Raw genomic sequence first — 23110 nt, 5'->3', positions numbered from 1 at the left:
TGATGGTTGTATAAGAGATGTGAGTTTCAATCTCTGCCTACACCAAAAATTGATTGGTGTCTTGGTGTGATGATAAAAAAGTATTGTAAGAAGCAGACACTATAAGTTGAGACTCACTCAAAAAAAGAGACAAAGAGAAAAAGATCAATTTGGACCATATATAAGAACTATATTGATGAGCATCAAAATTATTAGGGATGAACTTGACAAAGATGAAAAAGTATTTTTGCCTAAAATATACTATTTTTTAAACTTCATTATAAATAGGTTTGATATGAACATCTGTATTTAGTGTTAAGTCATTTCATGAAAAAAAAAAAAAAGTTTTCCAAAATATGTGTAGGAACTTAAGTTGATTCTTTTTAATGAATAACTTAAGTGGAGATTAATTACTTTTTTTTATCATGAATTTATTCAAATATCTTTACTGCTAAAAATCAAAAAGACCATGAGCGCCGTCTGTGGGGATCGAACCCACGACCACGTGGTTAAAAGCCACGCGCTCTACCACTGAGCTAAGACGGCTTTTTCGATCTTATACCAATTAACAATTATGTATTTAATACTTTATCTACGTAGTGGCAACTACTTGTGCCTACGTTTGTAGATAGATAACCACCCAATCCCATCGAGTTACTCAGTGTGGATTTTACCAAACATAGTCCACACATTCCAATTCCTTGTATCAACTAAAGGATATAATAAACAGCATATTCCTCAATCCTCACAAACCACAATGGCCTGAAATACTCGTTGTCTTTTCTGACTTGTCTCTTCATACATATAGCCTTCATCTTTAGATACATCGCAGTACAAACTAGAAATTGGAACTTTTTTATATTCTCAGCCAATTAAGAAAATTTGTAACATTGTTTTATTTTGTAGACTCAAAAAAAACTAAAAAAAAAAAAAAAAAACTGAACTACTTTTCAAAGAAGCTACACTAGAGGTGAGGTCCATTGAAAAAGCCTCAAAGCTACACTAAACTCGAAGCTAGATAAAATATTCAGAAGATTCAGATTCTCTGCGCTAGCTTTGAGATGTCCGCTGTTCTTCTTTGGGTGGTTTGTCCCAAGGACAATGCTCACTCTTTGCTCAGTCTCGTGCCCAGAAATTGTTGCACACAAAGGAGGTGCAGTAGTAGCAGTAGTGGTAGTAATAAGCTGCTGAGCTCTAAGCTCAGTTTTTCATCTGGGGTTGCTGCATATTCGAGTGCAGTTGCAAACCCATCAAGATCCTCGGAGGAAAGGGTGTATGAAGTGGTGCTGAAGCAAGCAGCTCTGGTGAGAGAGTGGAGGAGAGAGAGTGCACTGGGTTTGAAGAAGAAACCAATTGAGACTGATGGTACCACCGATTGGAACCTGTTGAATGATGCTTATGAAAGGTGTGGAGAGGTCTGTGCTGAGTATGCGAAGACATTTTACTTGGGTACTTTGCTCTTTCAGCTCATCTCTCTGTTTGTGTGGCCGTTATCTATTCTGTTTCTAACTTTCTATCTAAATAATCTTGTTGCTTTTAAAAATTTTAAAAAATTATCTGGGGTCCATTAATTCTATATTTTATAAGCAAAAAGGTTTTGGATCTGCAGTAGAATAAGTCTTTGGTTTCATAAATTCACTTTTCTATGGCCCTAAAGACTTATAATATATGATTTTTTTTTTCTCCCAATATATATAAGTTTGTTTTCCTTTTTCTGTTTCCTGTCACACTTCTTTCCTTTTGTGTGAAGAAAATATGGCAATTTTATTAATTGATGAACACTGCAACACAGTAAATTACATAGAAAACTGGGAGAGAAGATATGAAATTTTAGAATTGTGCTGGTATTATTCTGACGCCAGATTTGTTAAAAGCAAATGCATACAACATAAAAACAAAGCTTGGAGCTTTTTTATATTTTATTTATTTATTTACATATTCTGGTAAACATAAGTGGGGGAGGTTTCGGACTGAGTCTGCAGTCTTCACCCACCCCTTTATTGTCTTATAGCCTTAGCTAATGCTTACACAAATCATTTTACTATGATTAGAATACTTAGACCAACCAGCATAAGTCTCTATCAACTATGACTACATTCTTTAAAATTAACTCAACTCAGTAATTTTTAACTTTTGCATTTTTCATTTTGAATCTTAATTTCTTGTACGATTGGCAAAATACAGATTAATTGAGCTTCTTCTGGTGCAATTTTCAGGTACATTACTCATGACGCCAGAACGGCGAAGAGCTGTTTGGGCAATTTATGGTATGCACGGTTTTTTTTTTCCTGATTTAATAAGTAGTGACACAAAAGATTTTCATAACTTTTTTTTAACAATTGTTGAGATTTCATATTGTGGTTAGTATATGTTAAAAGTTGTGTTAATGGTATATCCATGAGAAAATGATGTTACACAATCTTAAGTCGTCAACATTTTTGTGACTCTAGCATTGCCCTTTTAGTTTTTCCTTTTGAAATGACAGTTACTCTTGAAATTATCGATTTGTAAATGTAATTCTTGAAATGTTTAAATCGGTTCAATATTACTCTTGCCTCACTCACAGTTAAAATTATGCCTTCTCTGTACTCTTTGATCTCGTATCACTAAGAATGAAAGTTATGATTAGCTGAAAGAAAATTCTTTTTGTAGAACCATTTTACAAAATCTATTGATTTCTAGAATGAAAATGGGTTTGAGGATAATATTGAACCATTTTCAAAACTTAAGGGATTAAACATTTAAACTGATACAATTGATAGGTTAGACACAAAATGAACTCTTATCCTTATGGATTGTTCAAGGCCAAATTCATAATTCTCGCTATCCCTCCTTTTTTTCTATATCCATTTGGGAATCAATAATCATTTCTCTTGATTATTATTATATATCTAACATTTCTTTTTTGAGATTGTATGTTGACTCTCAAACATAGCCAAGATTGCCAACAAAAATGTTTTTCTCATTTTACATGTTTTACTTTGCCATGGATATTTATTGTGCTTAGCTAGAGTTAGATAATTATAATTGCTGATTGAAGGATGCATTTCTTCTGCTCTGTAGTGTGGTGCCGGAGAACTGACGAGCTTGTGGATGGGCCTAATGCTACACACATCACACCCAAGGCTCTGGAAAGATGGGAGACAAGGTTAAATGACCTTTTTGAAGGCCGACCATATGATATGTATGATGCTGCCCTATCTGATACTGTCTCAAAGTACCCTGTTGATATACAGGTAAATTCCAAATGGCTAAGCAAACTGGCTTGATCACTTGTATATTAGATTAAATGTCTATTTTCGTTAAGATTGACCAATTCACCATAACTTGTCTCATTGGACAGCCCTTCAAAGACATGATTGAAGGAATGAGGTTAGACTTGAGAAAATCAAGATATGAGAACTTCGATGAGCTCTACCTTTACTGCTACTATGTTGCTGGGACTGTGGGGCTTATGAGTGTTCCAGTAATGGGAATAGCACCAGAATCAAAGGCTTCAACAGAGAGTGTTTACAATGCTGCATTGGCCCTTGGAATTGCTAATCAACTCACCAACATACTCAGAGACGTTGGAGAAGAGTAAGTTCCTTAGAATGCACAATTGCATATATACCATACAAATTTGATATGATTTTTTCCATATCTATCCATTTTCATAGTCGAGTAAACATGTAATACAAATTTGGTTAAGTAAATTAATACAATTTTTACTTAATAAACTTAAAGTCATGCCTTGGATGTTGCATTCACCCAAACTATAATCTAATGATTATCTAAATTTCCATTTATGCTTCAATGGTAATGATTTTATTAAACATGAAATGAAAATGCAGTTCTAAATTTTTCTCATTTTAGTTTTACATGCTAATGATGGCTTTACCCAATGCACAAAACTTCCACTTTTGCGGGGTCTGGGAGAGGTCATAGCATGCAGCCTTACATCCAATATTTTTTTGGAGAGGCTGATTGGGTTTGTTTAAGCTTAATTCTTATGTACTTGAGCTTTTAACTTGAGTTAGAATTTAAACAAGCTTCACAAATTGAAGTTGACCTGTTCAGGAACAACTTAATTCATTTTACAGCTATATATGGTGTCTATAAAGCACATGTATTTGACTTTATTCTAGGTGGTTATTATAAAACCTTTTTTTTGCACCCCTTTCAATAGATTCTTTGATTTAAGTTTATCACTTTTGATGATGATTCCAATTCTTGAGATTGGCTTCATGTAATTTAGGGAGAGAGGTGGATTGACATTTTATTTTTTAGTCTTGGATACTTACACCTGTATGTGATCTTGCAGTGCTAGCAGAGGAAGAGTTTATCTCCCACAAGATGAACTAGCACAAGCTGGCCTGTCAGATGAAGATATATTTCGTGGTAAAGTAACTGATAAATGGCGTAGTTTCATGAAGGGCCAGATAAAGCGAGCGAGGATGTTTTTTGATGAAGCGGAGAAGGGGGTTGCAGAGCTTAGCTCAGCTAGTAGGTGGCCGGTATGGGCATCATTGTTGTTGTACCGACAGATTTTAGATGCCATTGAAGCTAATGATTACAACAACTTCACAAAGCGTGCTTATGTAGGAAAAGCAAAGAAACTAATATCACTTCCCATAGCCTATGGCAGAGCACTTATGGAACCTTCAAAATTGGCCAAGTTAGTAATGAGGTGAACCTGATATCCTGCCATGTTTGTACGATTCTAAGTCTGTAAAGTGTGTCTTCATATTGGAGAAAGTCATGTTCTGTTGTCCCATACGTGAGAATATGTAAAATTCAAGCCAGTTGAAGAATATTTCTTCTATGTGTTCCTTATTCCTGTCTTGAGAATGCATAACAGGTGAGAGCTTCGGGAATTGAAGGATACAACTACATGGGGTTTGCAATAGGCTATTTTAAAGGTGTTTCCAAAGAAATGGCCCATAACGTAGCAGCCCAATGGCCCATAATTTGGGGTTCTTCTTCTTCGGCCCAGGAACTTCTTTCATTTCCTCTATACCCCTTGGATCCTTGTACAAGAAAATTGGGCTTAGTCCCCCAATTACCTTTGGGTTTGTTCAATTAAATTGTTATTCAACCGAAAAAAAAAAATTAATTAAGCAACTCATGCTTTTATATATAGTATATTGTTATAATTATATAAATACCTTTGATTTACGTATCTTTGGTTGACCTCCTGTTTAGGTGACCATATTTTCTTGGTTGGGAATTAGCCAACAACATGTAATATAATCCAACCATAAAGCAGAAAATTCAGGATTTAAAAAAAAAAAAAAAAATTTATAATGAAATTTTGAAGACTATTTGTGTCACAAAAAGTCATGGTCCATTTGGACAAGTAATCTGCCTTGTGGACGCAACTACATGTGTCAGTTCGAAATTTGTACGTAACTCATTGACATATTTTGATGAGCCATAAAACAGGTTGGTTTGATTTCCTAATCTTTCTAGATTAGTTAGTAGTTTTGAACCTTCAATTTGCCTTGAAAGGTGAACTAACTGATGTTTTTTTTTTCTTCAACTACATTTCATCAAACTCACATTAGCTCTTCCTAGTCCTCAAAATCCTGTAAGATTTGATCTCTATAAATACCACAAAGTACAAGTTTTTTTTTCAATCAACACCACTTGCAAATACTATACTTGAAGTGAATCAATTCCCACAACTTACAGTTCCTATCATATAAAACATGGCTGTTTCTAAGTATTGTTTCCTCTTGTCTATGATCATGGCATTGTCACTCTCAAGCATTGATGTGAGCCTCGCGACTCGTTACCTTTTGGACACACCAGCTGCTCCACCCCCAGCATTAACATTGCCTACAATCCCATCTCTGCCAAAGGCCACATTGCCTCCTCTGCCATCAGTGCCCACACTACCTAAAGCCACATTGCCACCACTGCCTAGCACTCCACTGTCAACACTGCCGACTCAACCAACTCTGCCAAAGCCCACATTGCCACCACTTCCAAGCATGCAAGTCCCATCTCAGCCAACATTACCAACAACCACATTGCCACCAGTGCCTACCAACCCATTGCCAACACTGCCAAATCAACCAACTCTACCCAAGTCCACATTGCCACCATTGCCAAGCACCCAAGCCCCAACATTGCCAACCTTTCCCACAATTCCCAAGGTGACACTACCTCCTCTGCCAGCTAATCCGTTGCCCACCATCCCAACCACAATTCCTTCGATCCCCACCATTCCGACCACGATCCCAACAATTCCTTTCCTCTCTCCACCCCCCTCAAAGTGAAGCACTATTGCTTGAGATGCTACGTTTCCATTCTTTATTCTAGCTTTGTTTGGACTATTCTTTTCACCAGTACTTGTATTACTTATTGTATACATTAGAACCTATATGGGTTCTAATGTTCTATGTATCTGTCTTTTTTTACAGGCTTGAGTGTGTCCATTGGAAATTCTTCGTGTAAGATATTTTGAAGGTTTATTAGTGTCATTATAGGGTCATGGATGTGTGACATATTATTCTTGTACTGGTTCTTATGGACTCTGGTTATGAATCTGATTTCTTATTATATATTTAGGTTGAAAATAAAGGAGAGATAATATTTTAATTTTCCTTGGAAATTACACAATTTGATTTTATCAAAAATAGGTGGCAGAGATGAGGCATGCACCAAGTTATTGTCTTGAGACAAATCGTGCCGTTTATGGTATATCCGATATAGTTAGACAAATTGTTTTTACACGTTGTCCTTGGGATACAACAGTCTAGCCACCTTTGTTGATTATCCTTGCGAGCCTATATTGCTTGTAGGATATAAGTTCTCTATAGTACTTTTTTTTTCCCAAAAAATTTTGTAAAAGATAAAATATTTTTGTGAGTAGTAAGAAGTAATAGATGGGAAATGTTTAAGACAATAAAAAAATTGTTTTTGAAAAGTTTGCAGCTTTGTAATTCAAAAATAAAAATGTGTATCTGAAACTTTTATTTCTTTCCATATATATAGGGCAGACATGTTGCTTGTCCTTAGCCAAAAAATAAAAATATTTGCTATCTTTAAAACTTTAAATGATCATAAAATTATTGAAATCAATATGTGATCAATAGCTTTCTTTATATATATATATATATATATATATATATATATATTATATAAACCAGTCAAAACCTTTTGCCAAAGTATTTACATTGAGGTGAGGTAAGTTAATAGACAAAATCAAGTATGTCTTTTAGTGTCATAATGCCATTAAAAACAAAATAATAGCCCCTATCGTGGCTGTCCTTTAGATATCAAATAATATTTCCTTTGAAACTTTGACTATACACAATAATTACAACTAAGAATAGAAAGCAATATATAATGCTATAACCCATCAATGGTAAATTTTATAAATATATAGTTGTACAATATCTGATATTTTCTAACTATAACGTTACTAATTGAATATATTAAAAGAAACGTTTTAAAGTAAAAGTTTATAAAGAAAAGTATACTAAAGGATAGTAATATATGGTATTAAAATTCACATTAATTTTCAGAGTTTTCCTAATTAAAACCATTGACAATAGCTATTTAAATTTTGAATTATATTTGAATTTTCAAAATTTAGCAATTAACGCATCTGACATTAAGGGATAATTGATTTTCTCAATTCACATAAATGAGTATTAAAATAAATATAATATTTTTTATAAGAATATCCAACAATCCCCCACTTATTTTTATAAAAAATAAATAGGTAAATATATGTGTATATATATATATATATATATATATATATATATATATATATATAAGAACAATTTTTCTGGGTTAAGTAGAACATTATGCATAATGGGAGTGTCAATGGCTTGAACCCTCATTTAGTGTTTCAGCAACATTGTTCTAAAGTTAATAGTGATCTAAGTCTTGAACTATAACGTTTTCTATGGATACAAAACAATACATCACACACATAATATTCTAGTACTCTACTACAAGCTTCTAAGCTAGCACATTACGGCATTGTGCTTTATCCCAGCATCCATGAGCTATTTAGAGAACTAGCCCCATTCTCAAACGAAGCGGCCTCACTTCCATGCTCACTTAGGTGTGGCTATCAAGGATGTTTTTGTAACTCTTACATCCCACTCATAAGAGCTATAGTCCACATTAAGAGTTTTTTTTTTTTTTTTTAATAAATAAAAACTCATCCTATATAACGTTATAAGATACATGCACGCACACCATAGGGAGGGACATGAGTATTATTACTCATACATATATTTAGTGCATGTTAATCAAACTATTCTATGATTAGTTTTTCCTTTTGAACCTAGTTCTTGGGATCTCCAGTCCCTAGATAGGGTATCCTCATAGGTAATTTATTTTTCTTTGGGCTTAAGTCCCATCCCTCTCGATGCTATCTAGATCTTATCTCTAGCTAGAGCTTTAGTTAATGGATCCGCAATATTATCATTTGTACTAACATAATCAACATTTATGGTACCGTTGTTTATGTATGATCTCATAGTCCTGTGTTTTTTTCTAATAGATCTGGATTTACCATTATAGTATTTGTTGCGCGCTCTACTAATAGTGACAGTACTATCACAATGAATTAAGACGGGTGAAATAAGTTTCTCCCACATGGGAATTTCAGATAATAAATTTCGTAACCAACCCGCTTCTTCACTAGCTGAAGATAAGGCAATTAATTTTGCCTCCATGGTGGATTTAGCAATAATTTGTTGTTTTTTAGATTTCCAACTTATTGCTCCACCTCCTATTGTAAATACATAGCTAGTGGTAGACAAAGAATCACCTGATAAGGTGTTCCAACAAGCATCACTATATCCTTCAAGAACAGCAGGAAATTTTTGATATAGCAAATCATAGTGCGCAATTCTTTTTAAATATCTCATTAATTGAGTCATGGCATTCCAATGCTCAAAATTAGGTTTGCTAGTAAATCTTGTTAAAACTCCTACGGCATAAGCAATATCAGCTCTAGTACAATCAGTAGCATATCTAAGACTTCCAATAATACTACCATATTCCTTTTGATTGTAAATATCATTTTCATCTTTAGTAGGAAAAAGATGCACATTAGAGTCAAAAGGAAATACTTGCAGGGTTACAATCAAAGTAATTATATTTTTTCAAAGTTTTTTCTATATAATGAGATTGATCTACAAATATGCCATTTGAAGTTCTAGAAATTTTCATGCCAAGAATCACATTAGCTTCTCCTAAATCTTTCATATAAAAGTTATTTTTAAGAAGTATTTTGGCAGTATTTATAATATTCATATTAGGACCAAAAATTAGAAGTTCATCAACATATAAACAAATTATAACATGAGCATCATCAAAAGTTATTATAATATATACATTTGTCACTTTCATTTGTTTTAAAACCATTTGAAAGCAAACATTGATCAAATTTCTCATGCCACTGTTTAGGTGCTTGTTTTAAACCATATAAATATTTTAATAATTTGCATACCTTGTGCTCATTACCTGGCATTGTAAAACCTTCTGCTTGGTCCATGTAGATTTCTTCTTCTAAATCTCCATTTTGAAATGCCGTCTTTACATTCATTTGATGTATCATCAAATTATGAATAGCTGCTATAACAATCAATAATCTAATAGACTTAACTTTAGTAATAGGAGAAAAAGTATAAAAAAAAAAAAATCAATATCTTCTTTTTGTTTAAAACCTTTAGCTACAAGCCTTGCTTTGAATTTTTCAATAGATACATCAAGTTTTAATTTTCTTCTAAGTACCCATTTACATCCAATTGTTTTACAACCTGGAGGTAAATCTATAAGTTTCCAAGTATCATTAGAGATAATAGAATCCATCTCATCATTGATGGCTTCTTTCCAAAAACCCGAATCAGGAGAAGATAAAGCTTCTTCTAAAGAAGTAGGGTCGCCTTGTAAATTATACACATAATATTCAGGACCAAAAACCTTTTCAATTCTAGGTCTTTTACTCCTCCTAGGTTCAATCTCATATTCATTAATATTTTTTGACTTAGATGTTGAACATTCAATTTTTGCTTGTTGTTCAAAACCCCCACTATTTTTATATTTAAATGGAAATTTATTTTCATGAAAAATTTCATCTCTACATTCGATTATTGTATTATTATCAATATAAAAAAAAATCTATAAGTTGTGCTATATAAAGAATAACCCAAAAATACACATGTAGAAGCCTTTACCGAAAGTTTAGGTCTTTTAGGGTCAGGTAGCCTCACATTTGGTTTAAATTTTTTCCATAATTCAAAAGGAGTTAAAAAAGTCTTTTTATGAGGTACTCTATTCAAAACAAAATTTGCAGTTAAAACAGTTTCACCCTAAAAATATTTAGGAGCCCTAGAACTAACAAGCATAGCATTAGTTAAATTTATAAGAGTCTTATTTTTACATTCAGCTATTCCATTTGAAAATGGAGAATAAGTGGCAGTAGTCTCATGAACAACACCAAGAGATTGAATATAATTATTAAGACCAAGAGTATTATATTCTTTTCCTCTATCAGTTCTAAACCTTTTAACCTTTTTATCAAAAGTTTTCTCAACTTCTTTTAAGAAAATTGATAATTTTTCAAAAGCGTGACTTTTATTTTTCATAAGATAGACATATGAATATTTTGAAAAATCGAATGTCCTTCAAATTCACAAATATCACTATGGATAAGCTCTAGTAATTCAGTATTTCTTTCAATTGATTTATGAGGCTTTTGAGTAATTTTAGTCATGCTACAAATTTCACATTTTTCAAGTTCATTTTCAAGTTTAGGAATTAAACCTAAACCACTCATATTTTTCATATATTTATTATTGATATCACATAATCTACCATGCCAAACATTCACACAAGAAACAATATAAGCAAAACTTGAATTTTCATTCATCTCAACATTAAGTTTAAACATGTCATCACAAGCATAGCCTTTGCTAACAAACATGCCCTTTTTAAAGAGTACATATTGATCAGCCTCAAAAACTTGCTTGAAACCAGCCTTATTCAACAAAAACTAGAAACTAGATTCTTTCTAATTTCAAGAACATGAAAGACATCTTTGAGAGTGACTTCTCTTACAGAAGTAAATTTGAGAAGCACCTCTCCAATACCCACAACTTCAATGGTATGAGAATCACCAAGCATAATTTTCTTTTTCTCATCCAAGATGGTTGTTTGCGTAAAATAATCTGTAAGCGCACAGAATCGTAACAAGTAGTAAAGTGTTTTTAGAAAACGAATGTCAAACCCACAGGGATTAACTATGTTATTGAATACCGAAATTCACTAAATTGATTACTATTTGGAAAATCGAAAATAAATGGAACGTTCTACTATTTGAATTAAATTAAACTATTTAATAAAAATAAATCTACGAATAAAAGATTAACAAAATGCAAAAATCTAAAATTGTAAAAATATGATAAGAATGGATCTAGAGCGGTTGATTTCACCTAACAAATCCCACACAATTTATTCTTCCTAATTATTAAATTCTAATAATCTCCCGTTGATGATTAAAAATTCCTTAAGTATTCAATATCTTCTCTGAATAATACCAAAAATATCTTCAACTAACAATTCCATATCTCTATGTGAATTTAATTAATTGGAGACTCATTACGTACTTTGAGTTTTCTGAAAAATCACACTAATCGCGGTAAAGTATCTCTACTTTTGCTCAACTAATGATGTTTAATTCTAGAACTAAAATAACAAATCACCTCTCGGTCTCATTGTAATTCAATTGATCAAACAATAATTTATAAAGAAAATAGTAAGCATTAAGAATAAGAATTAAACACTCAATCATGGAAATATTAAAAATAAAATAACTCAGAATATAAATTGTGTGTTCATTGCTAGACTACATCAATGCTCTAGAAAATAAATTTAGTTCATAATAAAATTGAAAAGAAAACAAATAAAACTTATGTTTTTCATCTGAATTGGCTGATCAATGAAGCTCTCGCCTTTGTCCTCAGATCCTCCTCTTCATAATGACTCCCAAAACAAGTTCTTCTATGCGGTGCCCCTTTTTCCTCTCAGGTTTTTCTCATCTTTTTTTTCCCTAAAGAGCCTTTAAATAGGTCAAGGAATCCCATTTCCCTTTGGAGAAAATCCCAGATTTTTAGGCTTCACTTAACCGATGATTTTGGCCCATTTAACGTCAGAATTTGGACTTTTGTTAAACTACAAAGTTGTAGCCCTTTAAGTTAAATTTCCAGCCCAACTTGAATCATCTAGATTGGATATCTGACCCAAAAGTTATGCCAAAAATACTACTGATGTGCAGGCTAGAATCCTAATCCGAATTGGACTTGGATTTGGTGCAAATTTCCTTGATTCCTTGCTCCACTTGGACTTGAATTTAATTGGGTTGGTCTTCTCTTGAATTCATGCCTGGTTGGATGAAAGTTGGCTTGATTCAATTGGCTTAGCCCCACTTTGCCTCTAAAGCTCTTGTTACTTGCAACACAAAGATATTATATAATCAGTAACAAAATAACATAAAAGTAAGGCTAAATATGTAGATATGTGAGTATTTTATTGTATATATTTCATGCACATCAATGGTGTAGGCCTTGAACCAATTTTTATCATAACAAACATGTTTGGTTGCCCTAGAATCAATCCACCACCCTCCTAAGCCTTCGAGAATATTAATCTCGGTAACCATAGCAATAAGAGGCTCTTCAATGACATTGGCTTGAGCCATATGCCCATGTTTTCAAAAATGACAATTTCTAGCCGAATGTCCAGGCTTTCCACATACAAAACATGCATAATTGCTATTATTAGTGTGGCTACCATTATTTGGAGCATGCTTAGGATGGTGTGCTTGGTTCTTTCTTTGATTAGAGTGGGTCTTATGTTGAGGCTGATTTCCATTTGGCCTACGTTTGAAGTTCCTTTTCTTAGGCCTTACATAGTCATTATTTTTTGCATTGGCTTTTGGCAGGTTTTCATTTAAAGAGATAAAATTTACCTTAGGACCATTTGCTCCATGGAATTCAACAGTTTTGTCTTGGTTCCCTGCCTCTTCCTCCACTCTCAAACAGGTGATAAGGGATTCAATAGAGAGTTCCGTTTGCTTATGTCTTAGGACTTTGGCAAACTCCTTCCACGATTTAGGCAGCTTGTCAATGATGGCTGAAACTTGCATTTGTTTATCTACTCGAATGCCTTCAGATCGAACATCTTGTAATATCATTCGGAGTTCATAGGATTGTTTCACCATGGACTTGCCTTCAACAATCTGAAATCTGAAAAATCGGCTACATGCATATTTCTTGGATCCAGCTTCCTCTGTATCATATTTTTGATTCAATGTCTTTCATATCTTTTTGGCTGATTTGTAAGCTTGATCATAATAATCATACAAATCATCAGAAAAACAATTAAGTAAATAATTTCTACAGTAAAGATGATCCTTATCCCATTTCTTAACATCTTCTTCATGTTGAGAAAGTTCTTCTTCGGTCAATTGTTCAATTTTTTTTTCCAATTAACATATAAGCCACATTCAATAGAGTAAGATAAAATAAAGTCTTTTGTCTCCACCTCTTAAAGTTAACACCACGGAAGCGGAATGGCTTATTAAGATCACCCGCTCCAGAGGAATTAGACACAACATTACCATTTTCCAAGGATGATTTTGTGTTCTCCATATCGATTTGTCTCAAATTATTGGAAATAAATGAGTGATAATACCTGAATTTTCCTTGGAAATTACACAATTTAATTTTACCAAAAAGAGGTGACAAAGATGAGGCGTGGACCAAGTCACTGTCTTGAGGCAAATGGTGTCGTCTATGGTATATCCGATGTTGTTAGACAAATTGTTTCTACTCGTTGTCCCCAGGATACAACAGCCAAATCACCTTTGCTGATTATCTTTGAGAGCCTATACTGCTTGTAGGATATAAGCTCTCTATAGTACTTTCTTTTCCTAGAACATTTTGTAAAAGATAAAATATTTTTGTGAGTAGTAAGAAGCAATAGACAGTAAATGTTTAAGACAATAAAAAAATTGTTTTAGAAAAGTTTGCAGTTTTGTAATTCAAAAATAAAAATGTGTATCAGAAACTTTTATTTCTTTCCATATATATAGGGCCAGACATGTTGCTTGTCCTTAGCCAAAAAATAAAAATGTTTGCTATCTGAGGTAAGTTAATAAACAAAATCAAGTTTGTCTTTTAGTGTCATAATGCCATTAAAAACAAAATAACAGCCCCTAACGTGGCTGTCCTTTAGATATCAAATAATACTTTCCTTTGAAACTTTGACTATACACAATAATTACAACCAAGAATAAAAAGCAATATATAATGTGTGGGGACAAAAGGCCTAAGATACGTTTTTTGGGTCATGGGCTTAGCCAAGAACTTTTGAATGTCCAAGGATGGATTAATGATAATAACGATATCGAATTTACAGCCCCTAAAGCAAATGTAACAGGTGAGGTGGATGTGAATAATTTGAGGAAGACTACCTCCTCGGCGGAGTACAGCAAGGATTAAGTGGTACGTCATGTTAATTGGAATGATATTCTAGAAGGTCTTGGAGATGAAGATGTCTGGAAAGAAGGGGCACAGAGAGCAAGGGGAGAAAAGAAAAAAGATCTTAGAAAAAGCTGCTACCACCATACCTGCATTGAATGCTCTGTGCCAAAGTCTCTGGCCGCATTTATGAGGAAGTGATACTTGAACAGTGATTTTCAGCCTTACAGCTGTGATCTAGGGACTTCCAGAAAGGGCGGATGGGACAAGTAGGAAGGCGGGGCAATCTGAATGGAGGAGAGAGGGGGACTATAAGAGAGGGGGAGGTCCAAGAGAGCAAAGGGGAGAAAATGTTTGTAAAGAATCTTTAAAGTAAGAAGAAATATTAACATTCGGTTCTCAGCTTGAGTCCGAGGATAAATTTCATCTTGTAAACTTGCTCCTTTATATGGTTTTATGGTCTTGGGTCATTTGCCATGATCATTGAAACTAACGAGAACCAAAATTTCTAGCCCACACTCTACAAATTCATTGTATCGGGTTTTTTGGGCCTACGTCCTCCTCTTTGTTGGGCGAGGACTCCCAAATTGTGACCTTACATAATGCTATAACCCATCAACAATAAATTATATAAATATATAGTTGTACAATATTTGATACTTTCTATCTATAACGCTACTATTGAATATATTAAAAGAAACATTTTAAAGCAAAAGTTTATAAAGGAAAGTATACTAAAAGATAACAATATATGGTATTAAAATTCATATTAATTTTCAGAGATTTCCTGATTAAAACCATTGACAATAGCTATTCAAATATTGAATTATATTTGAATTTTCAAAATTTAGCAATTAACGTATTCCAGGACTGCCCACTGGTTTGCTAGCTGCCCAGCCCCTACCACTACACTGTGTTAGTTGCACCACTCCTCATTCCTAGACAAAAGTGATTTTGTTTTGTCTCTTACATCCCTTGACACTCCTATCCGAATAAGGGTTAAACTAGGGGTGTCAATGTTTGACCCAATCCGCGAACACGACACGAACTCGACAAAAGTTTTTTCGGGTTAGTGTTGGGCCTTAATGGGTTTGGGTCATAAACAGGTCGACTAGAAAGCAACACGATAAGAAATATGTCATAAGTAGGTCAACTCGTGTAACTTGCAATAAGCATGTTTGCCACGCTAATTTATTTGTGTCAACCTGAAATGACCCACTTAATACAACCCGTTTAACTCGTATAACAAATAAATGTTTATTTTATTTTAAATTTGTCAAATACTTTTTATATCCAACATATATTTTAAATTTAAAAATAAAAGTGAGTAATTACAAAAATTTATAAGGGATACAATTGGAAATTGAAATTTTACAAACCCTAGATCTCATAACCCTACAAACCCTAAATCTCTAATCCTTCTTATAAATATCTTTTTTTAAAAAAAATTTATTTTATTTATTTCAGCCATACTACTCTTCTCACGCCCAATTTTCAAATTCAAAGTGTCAACTCTCAAATTGGTTATTGCTTTCTCTCTCTCTCTTTGAAGTGTATGCACTTCTTTTGGAGTATAAAGAACTTATTTCTAAATGAATATTATATTTTTGTTGAACTATATTATTTTGGATGTGGGTTGAAGACATGAAGTGTATGCACTACTTTTTGGATTAAAAAAAAATTATTTCTAGATGGATGTTATATTTAATGTTATGCAGGTTGAAATGGGTTGTATTACATTCGTGTCAATCCAACACAACTTGTTTATTATGCTTGTCAAATGGGTTGGGTCAGGTCAACTCGCCTTATTAACAGGTCGGGTTAGGGTTGAAGGTCATGATACGATTATTAAATGGGCTGGGTTGGGGTTGAACCATTTAGTTGAATACCCTTACCTCAACACAACACGAATCTAACATACTAACCCGAATTGACACCCCTAGGTTAAACCTTTCCCGTACCAACCTCTATAGCAATGTATCTAGTGATTCCAGCTCACCTTACCTCTTTTGGGAGAGATTTCATCCCAGCAGGACATTTTTTCCAAAAGAGCTTGAGCGGGAACCCCAAAATAGGCTCCCTCTCTCCCTACCGCTAGACCACACCCTCTTATACCTCTGACTCGTGGCCCACCTCCCCTTTATTGGTTGCGTACAGGTAGGTGGTGCTTGAGCCTTGTATGCGTGCTTTACTTTCGTCTGAGTCCATTGCTTTTCTGGCTTTCACGCATTTGCCATTGCCTCCAGGTTTGTCTAATTCTGCTGTACGCTCTGGTATTTGTTTAACTTTTATGGCATGAATGATACATGGGCCTTTGGGCTTTCGTTCTTTGCATCCCTTCTTTGGACCGGGCATTGGTTAGGTATGGGCTTTCCCCTTTTTTACTTGGCCCATGTCCTTTTTTATCCTGCATCCGTGGGCTAGCTGGTGCTCCTGCCATGCCACTGCACTGCTCCTACTATGATATCATTTATCCCTTTGCCTTGTTGATACCTCTGGGCTTACGGGCTGAAGCACCTGCTATGTCAATTTCTTATATTATTCATTCTTTTGGTTTTTACTGCCTAGCATTCCTGCTGGGCCAATCCATTCTGTACCTTAGGTGTCCTTAGCCCATCTCGTTCTTTGGGCATCCTCGGTTCAATCACCACATCCTTACCTTTTAGGTTTATTGGCCTTTGAGCCAACCCCATGAATTTACTAATTTCTTCCCTTGGGCTTCCCCAGCCTATTTTTTCTTTCTTGCCATCTCTTACAATTTCCATGGGCTTACTACTTCATTCTTTGGGATTCCTCAACCCATTTACTTTCTCCTTGGCCATTTATTATTTTTGTGGGCCTATTGACCATTATTTCTACTATTTTGACCCAATGGTCTTTATTTTACTACTTTCTTTCTCCATTTTTTTCATATTGTTGGGCTTCTTTTGCTATTAGGCTCTTTTGTCCAAAGTGGGCATCAACAGTTTTCATCTAGGTCCACCATTAACATCACTTTTTTATTTACCAATAACCATTTACCACATCAGTAATTTGTAATTTTTTTTTATATAAAAAATATTTGTATCTTTAGCATTACTCTAGAGCATTTACATCAAGGTTTCTAAAAAAAATAACTTTTAGCAATTCAAAACACTACGTTATCTATTTTAACACCACACTTAACAAAACACCCAACATCAATGATTTTATTTTAGTATTTAACATAATAAAATAATATATCCAACACAATAAACAACAACCACAACCATCAAATTTGCTTTGTTTAACTTTTGTGGAATGAAATATTAGTTTTTTTTAACTATAACATCTTTGCTATAGCATGCATTTTGGCGGTTTTGTTAAGCATTCACATTAAAGATGGTATAAATGCTAAAATGCTATATTTGCAACTAAAACACTAAAAAGTGGGTCCCACCAAAGGTGCTATAGCTATAGTAAGCTGTTTTCTTTGACAGCTTACTGTAGCTATATCTTATAAAAAAAATTATTGTAAAGCTTTCACTCTCTTCTTCTTAAAAAACATTTTTTTTTTCTTTCCTTCTTCTTTGTTTAGACCTGCCGTCTCTCTCCTCCTTTTATTTTTTTTCTTCTTCTTTCTCTTCTCTCTCTGAGCTTGATCTCCCTGTGGCTTCCGATTGTTTCAGTGGTGTTAGGAAATTTAGACCCCGGTTGATATAATTAATAATTTTTAAACCCAAGTTGTTAATTAGATTTATTATGAATAAACCTTGTTAAAATAAACTAGCATCAATATCACGTCAATATTGTTAGGACATATGTGAATGATGTTAGGAACATATGTTATTTAGAATTGAATAATCCTTTGACAAAACACACTTTACTTGTAATTGGGTAGATCTAGGATGTGTTTAATACTTCAAGGAATAAGAGTTCAAGCTCAAGTATTGAAGCTATGCAAATCTGTCCAAGAAACAAGTGAAGAAGTGCTGGGTTTTAAAACTCGATAGATAGCATCTATAGATATTTAAAAGGGATCTTCAGCCCAATACTCAATAGCTACTCAATCGATAACCTATCTATCAAGATTTATGAAAATCAGTTTTTCAGATATGATTTCACACCAATCCGTGTATGCATGTTTAGGCTTTCTTTTCTCACAACCCTAAACATATATAAGGATTATTTTAAGGGTCGTCAGAGGTTGCACGAGTGTGAGGCAAAATTTTTTTCATGCAAATTGTAACCGAAGACAGAATTTGCCTTAGTTCATAATTCTCTTGAAGAAACTGTTGTGTTTGTATGACATTGAGTTTTGTAACCAAGGAGCCTCTTGATTTTCATTGCGTTGATGAATTGAAGAACATTGCAGCCAATATCTTTCTCAAGTTGGTGAGTAAGTGTACTTGTATCTGCTTATCTATTGGTTAGTCATATACTAGGAGCCGTGCATTGAAAATGAGAGATTGTCACTACAGAACAAGTCCAATTGTGTATTGGAGTAAGGGTTCAACTGTATGTTGGTATAAGGTACTGGGTTTCCTTTACTTGTAACCACTTGTTGTGATAATAGTGGATTCTCGGGAGTGGTGATCTTAAAATCACTCGGTGGGGTTTTGCCTTGAAGGTTTTCCCCATTCGTAAACAAATCACCGTGCCAACTTTATTTTCCGTTGCATTTTAATTTAGTTGATGATTTGTTTGTGCTACCACGTGTATTGCATGTTAATTGAATTAATTAATTAACTTGGTTAATTAATTGGTTAATTTATCACAAGGGGTCAATACATTCTCGGCCTATCAAATATCATGCACAACGGATAAGACAAGATATGATGACTTAGGAAAACCAATGAAACAAACTAGTTTTACAGTAAAAAATCTGGGAGGAAACCTTCCCGAAAAGCAATTCACTATAGTAAAGAAAAGTTTTAGATCTAGTACAAAACTTTTTTCCTTAGACTCTACAATCCTCGTAGATGAACTTACAGCAGAAACCTTTTACCGCTTCAGAACTTCTGAACTCTTTAATATATGAACGCCACCCTTTTGCGTGAATCCAAGTACGTGACTAACCAATGATGCACGGATTCTAGTACATGACTAACTTCATCAACTTGAGGAAGATGTTGGCTTTAAAGTTCTTCACTTTATCAACATAATGAAGATCAAGAAGTACTTGGTTACAAAACCCTAAGGCGCAAAAGACGTCGCAACTTCTTACAGAGAGAATAATGCACTTGGTCACTTTTTTATGTGTTTTCTATATGCATACCTATTGTGACGGCCTCTAAAATAAGTCTTATATATGTCTAGGATTGTGAGAAAAGAAATTCTATACAAATATTTTAGCATGGGCCGAAAATTAGATCTGAAAATTCTGATTTCGTAAGTCTCGTTAGATAGGTTATCTGTCGAGCAACTGTTGAGCATCGAGGAAAAAGTTTCTTTTAAACCTCGATAGATTCAATCTATCGAGCTTTAAAATACAAAAAATTTTCACTTGTTTCTTGAACAAATTTGCATGACTTTAACTTTTGACTTGAACACAAAGTTGCTTGAAGATTTAAACCTATCCTAGATCTACCCAATTACAAGTAAAGTGTGTTTTGTCAAAAGATAAGCCAATTTACATAACATATGTTCCAACAAGTTTCACATATGTCCTAACAATCTTCCCTTTTGGCAATTCATGATGAAATTATAGCAAGCAAATGAAGTTTGAGAGAAGTCTTAAATCACTAAACTCATAAACAATTTTTGAATACAATAAAATCTAATCCCCAAACAAACTCTTGAAAAACTTTGCAAGAAGAGAGTTCATGGCATGATAGATTTTGACAACTTGTATTTATGAAACACTTTAAACAAAACTTATCAAGGCATCTTAGTGTGAAACAGAAATTAAAAGATTGCATACATAAAGAAACATGTGTATAAAGAGAGAAAAGAAACAACACATGTAGAGATAGGTGAAGAACAACATACATCATATATATATATATATATATATATATATATATATATATATATATATATCAAAGATAAGCATAATGTACGTAAATATGGTCACAAAGCTGGTGTACAAGAAGCTAAAAGAAGCTCCTAAAAGAACAAGTAGGTAAATACTCCTCCTAACAAGATGAAACACAACTCTCCCTTACAAAGGCATGTATTTCTCCCCTTAACATGTAGAATCTTTAAAAAAAACCACATTTTCTCCCCCTTTTTGTCATGATTGACAAAGAGAATAAGAAATTATAAAGCTTCACCCGAGAAACAAAAAGATGATCAAGAGGGCACAAGGAGTCCATATAAATGCATGAATGTAATGAAACAAGATGCTATGGATGAGAAGATAATAGAAAGATGCAAAACATGTGAAAAACAATTCATGCAAGAGGATCTCGACTGATCGAGAAGCTGTCGAGCAGCTATCGAGCATAAGCCAACCTTGATGGATCGAGAGTCTGTAGAGGATCTATCGGCCAGATAGAAAGTTTCTTGATGGATTGAGAAGCTGTCGAGAAGGGATTGAGAAGCTGTCGAGAAGCTATCGAGAAGAACTCTAGAAACCTTGATGGATCAAGATTGCGTTAACTCCTATTGAGAAAAGAAGAACAAGAGGCTCGATAGATAGAAAGCTGTCGAGGATCTGTCAAGAAGTTGTCGAGCTTGATAAAAATCGTTTTTCAAAGAAAGGAAAAACACAAAAATGGATGCAGCAAGCTACTCAACCAAAGATCCAAACATCATTTTAAGCCTTCAAAAACATCTCTCAATAAATAAAAAAAAATTAAGCATTTAGAACCAAAACACATACACACACTAAACAAATCTAACCAATTTTATATTTTAAAAACAAGTCAAGACAGCTTAGTGAGCATACATTAACACATGTATTCCTTGTGTTGACCAAATCACATTGTACCTGCACATGTATCAAAAGTAGCAAAGAATTTTTGTGTGTTGTGGGTGAGAACATCGCAAGATTGCAAAAGTTTCTCATGTTATGACAATTTGAGATATGAAAAAATCAATTTAACTCACACACAATCATAACTATTTGATGGGGCTATCACCTTCGAGGTACATCCTATAACTCTCACATCTCCTAGAAACACTTTTGCAACCATATTTAAAAGTATTTTGATTCTTTTTACTTTTAATTTTCTTTGCATTTTTTTTCTTTAGAGCATATCATGCATGGACATATATATAGAGAGAGAGAAGAAAATACCCAATTATGTTATGTTTTTGACATTGCACTTTTGCTATGCTGGAGCATACAGATGTCATCCACGATTGGTGGGCAATAGTGGTGAGATGGTTATTTATGCATTTCTCTTAGGATTTTCTAGTCATTCTCGTCAAAAAGAGTGATATGAGTAATAAGTACAAGAGATTACTTAATCTTACTCATGACAAACACAGGCTACAAAGCTCACTTGCTTAGTTGTGCATTGAGATGCTTATCTAAGCTACAAAAGATACAGAGTTTAGAAAAATTTGTTTCAATGGCCATCCAAAGTACACAAGTACCAATATACACGTACACACATTGTTTTTTTATTTTTCTGATTTTTTTTAATTTTGAAAACAAAACAAAATAAAAACTAAACAACCAAACAAAAACAGATAAACAATATGAAAGTATGAAAGCAATATGTAGATGCATGAAAGTATGATTCCAAAAGTAGATAAAAAATCAAGCAAAAAGAGTCCTATTTTAGATAGAAAGAATTAAAGCAGAGGACAATAGAAAAGACAATTAAATTCTAAACTCCTTTCTCACCCACACAGCATGAGTCTTTGGCTGTGAAGATGAAAAGGAACGTGTCCTAGTATGTCTACTAAATGACATAGAAGAATTAGAATTCTCTTGAAATTGAGTTAAAAAGCTTAAAACTTTTAATAACTCTCCAAACAAAGGTGTAGTTCCTTGATAGGAAACTTGTGACTGTTTGGACTTTTACTTTTGAGGATACAACTTAAAGTAATTAGGATGAATGTGTCCAGAAACACCACAATGGTAACAAATATGAGCATTTTTAGGACTACTATGCTTCCTAGAAGGAGGTCTAACCTTAGAGGTTGACAAAGACCTTAGTTTAGGACAGTTTGGCCTAATATGACCAACAATATGACAATGATGACAAGTGGGGACAAATTCATAATTTTTATTCAACCTAGAAGGAGTTTTAGATATAGGTTTAGAAACTTCAGTGTTTACATCAGAATTTTTACCTTTGTCTATCCTAGCAATATTAGCCTTCAACTCTTCATTATTCCTTTTAAATGGAGGAATATAAAAACCTTTTTCTTTTGAGTTAGGATCAACAAGAAGTTTGGTACTAGTTAATTTTTTAGCTTTAGTTTTAGATTCAACTAGTTGCTCTTCCAAACCCTTAATTTTGTCCACCTGAGATGAAATTTGATTTTTAAATTTCTCATTCAAATTATTGGCTTCATCCAATTTTGCAATTAATTCATCTCTTTCAAGTTTGACATTTTTAAAATTAGCTTTTAATTTAGAACTTTTAAGAGATTTCATACAAAAATTACAAAGCTTGCAATAGGCATCTTGAATATCGTCATCATCATTCAACAGAAGATCATGCAAATCAAAACAATCAAGAGTTTCCATGAGGGGTCAATGGATCACACAGCAAAGA

The 23110-nt window shown here is 33.6% G+C and overlaps 2 protein-coding genes and 1 non-coding gene across 3 annotated transcripts; 2 read left to right on the top strand and 1 right to left on the bottom strand.

Moving 5' to 3' along the window:
- Positions 1–453: 453 nt before the first annotated feature.
- On the bottom strand, positions 454–525 carry TRNAK-UUU (transfer RNA lysine (anticodon UUU)). Its single transcript has one exon. It is a non-coding gene; the product is annotated as a tRNA-Lys (tRNA).
- Positions 526–764: 239 nt separating this feature from the next.
- LOC142641154 (phytoene synthase 2, chloroplastic-like) lies at positions 765–5096 on the top strand. Its single transcript, XM_075815549.1, has 5 exons — positions 765–1428; positions 2196–2246; positions 3043–3215; positions 3323–3558; positions 4283–5096. The coding sequence occupies exons 1-5, from the start codon at positions 1041–1043 to the stop codon at positions 4650–4652; spliced, it is 1218 nt and encodes a 405-aa protein (XP_075671664.1). The 5' UTR covers positions 765–1040; the 3' UTR covers positions 4653–5096.
- Positions 5097–5107: 11 nt separating this feature from the next.
- Positions 5108–6532, top strand: LOC142641155 (uncharacterized). The gene has a single exon (XM_075815550.1). It carries the CDS (start codon positions 5670–5672, stop codon positions 6240–6242), a length of 573 nt encoding a protein of 190 aa, XP_075671665.1. The 5' UTR covers positions 5108–5669; the 3' UTR covers positions 6243–6532.
- The last annotated feature ends 16578 nt before the right edge of the window (positions 6533–23110 follow it).

This window comes from Castanea sativa, chromosome 6 (genome assembly GCF_040712315.1).
Source record: "Castanea sativa cultivar Marrone di Chiusa Pesio chromosome 6, ASM4071231v1".
In the NCBI taxonomy this organism is placed as follows: domain Eukaryota; kingdom Viridiplantae; phylum Streptophyta; class Magnoliopsida; order Fagales; family Fagaceae; genus Castanea; species Castanea sativa.
Note: the sequence above shows the minus strand (reverse complement) of the source record. Positions and strands in the feature narration are given on the sequence as shown.

Bases quoted from the DNA above. Each gene is read 5' to 3' on its own strand.
- LOC142641154 (XM_075815549.1), top strand. From the start codon at position 1,041: ATGTCCGCTGTTCTTCTTTGGGTGGTTTGTCCCAAGGACAATGCTCAC. The intron at 1,429-2,195 runs GTACTTTGCTCT...TGCAATTTTCAG, and splicing joins TGCGAAGACATTTTACTTGG to GTACATTACTCATGACGCCA. The intron at 3,216-3,322 runs GTAAATTCCAAA...CTCATTGGACAG, and splicing joins AGTACCCTGTTGATATACAG to CCCTTCAAAGACATGATTGA.
- LOC142641155 (XM_075815550.1), top strand. From the start codon at position 5,670: ATGGCTGTTTCTAAGTATTGTTTCCTCTTGTCTATGATCATGGCATTG.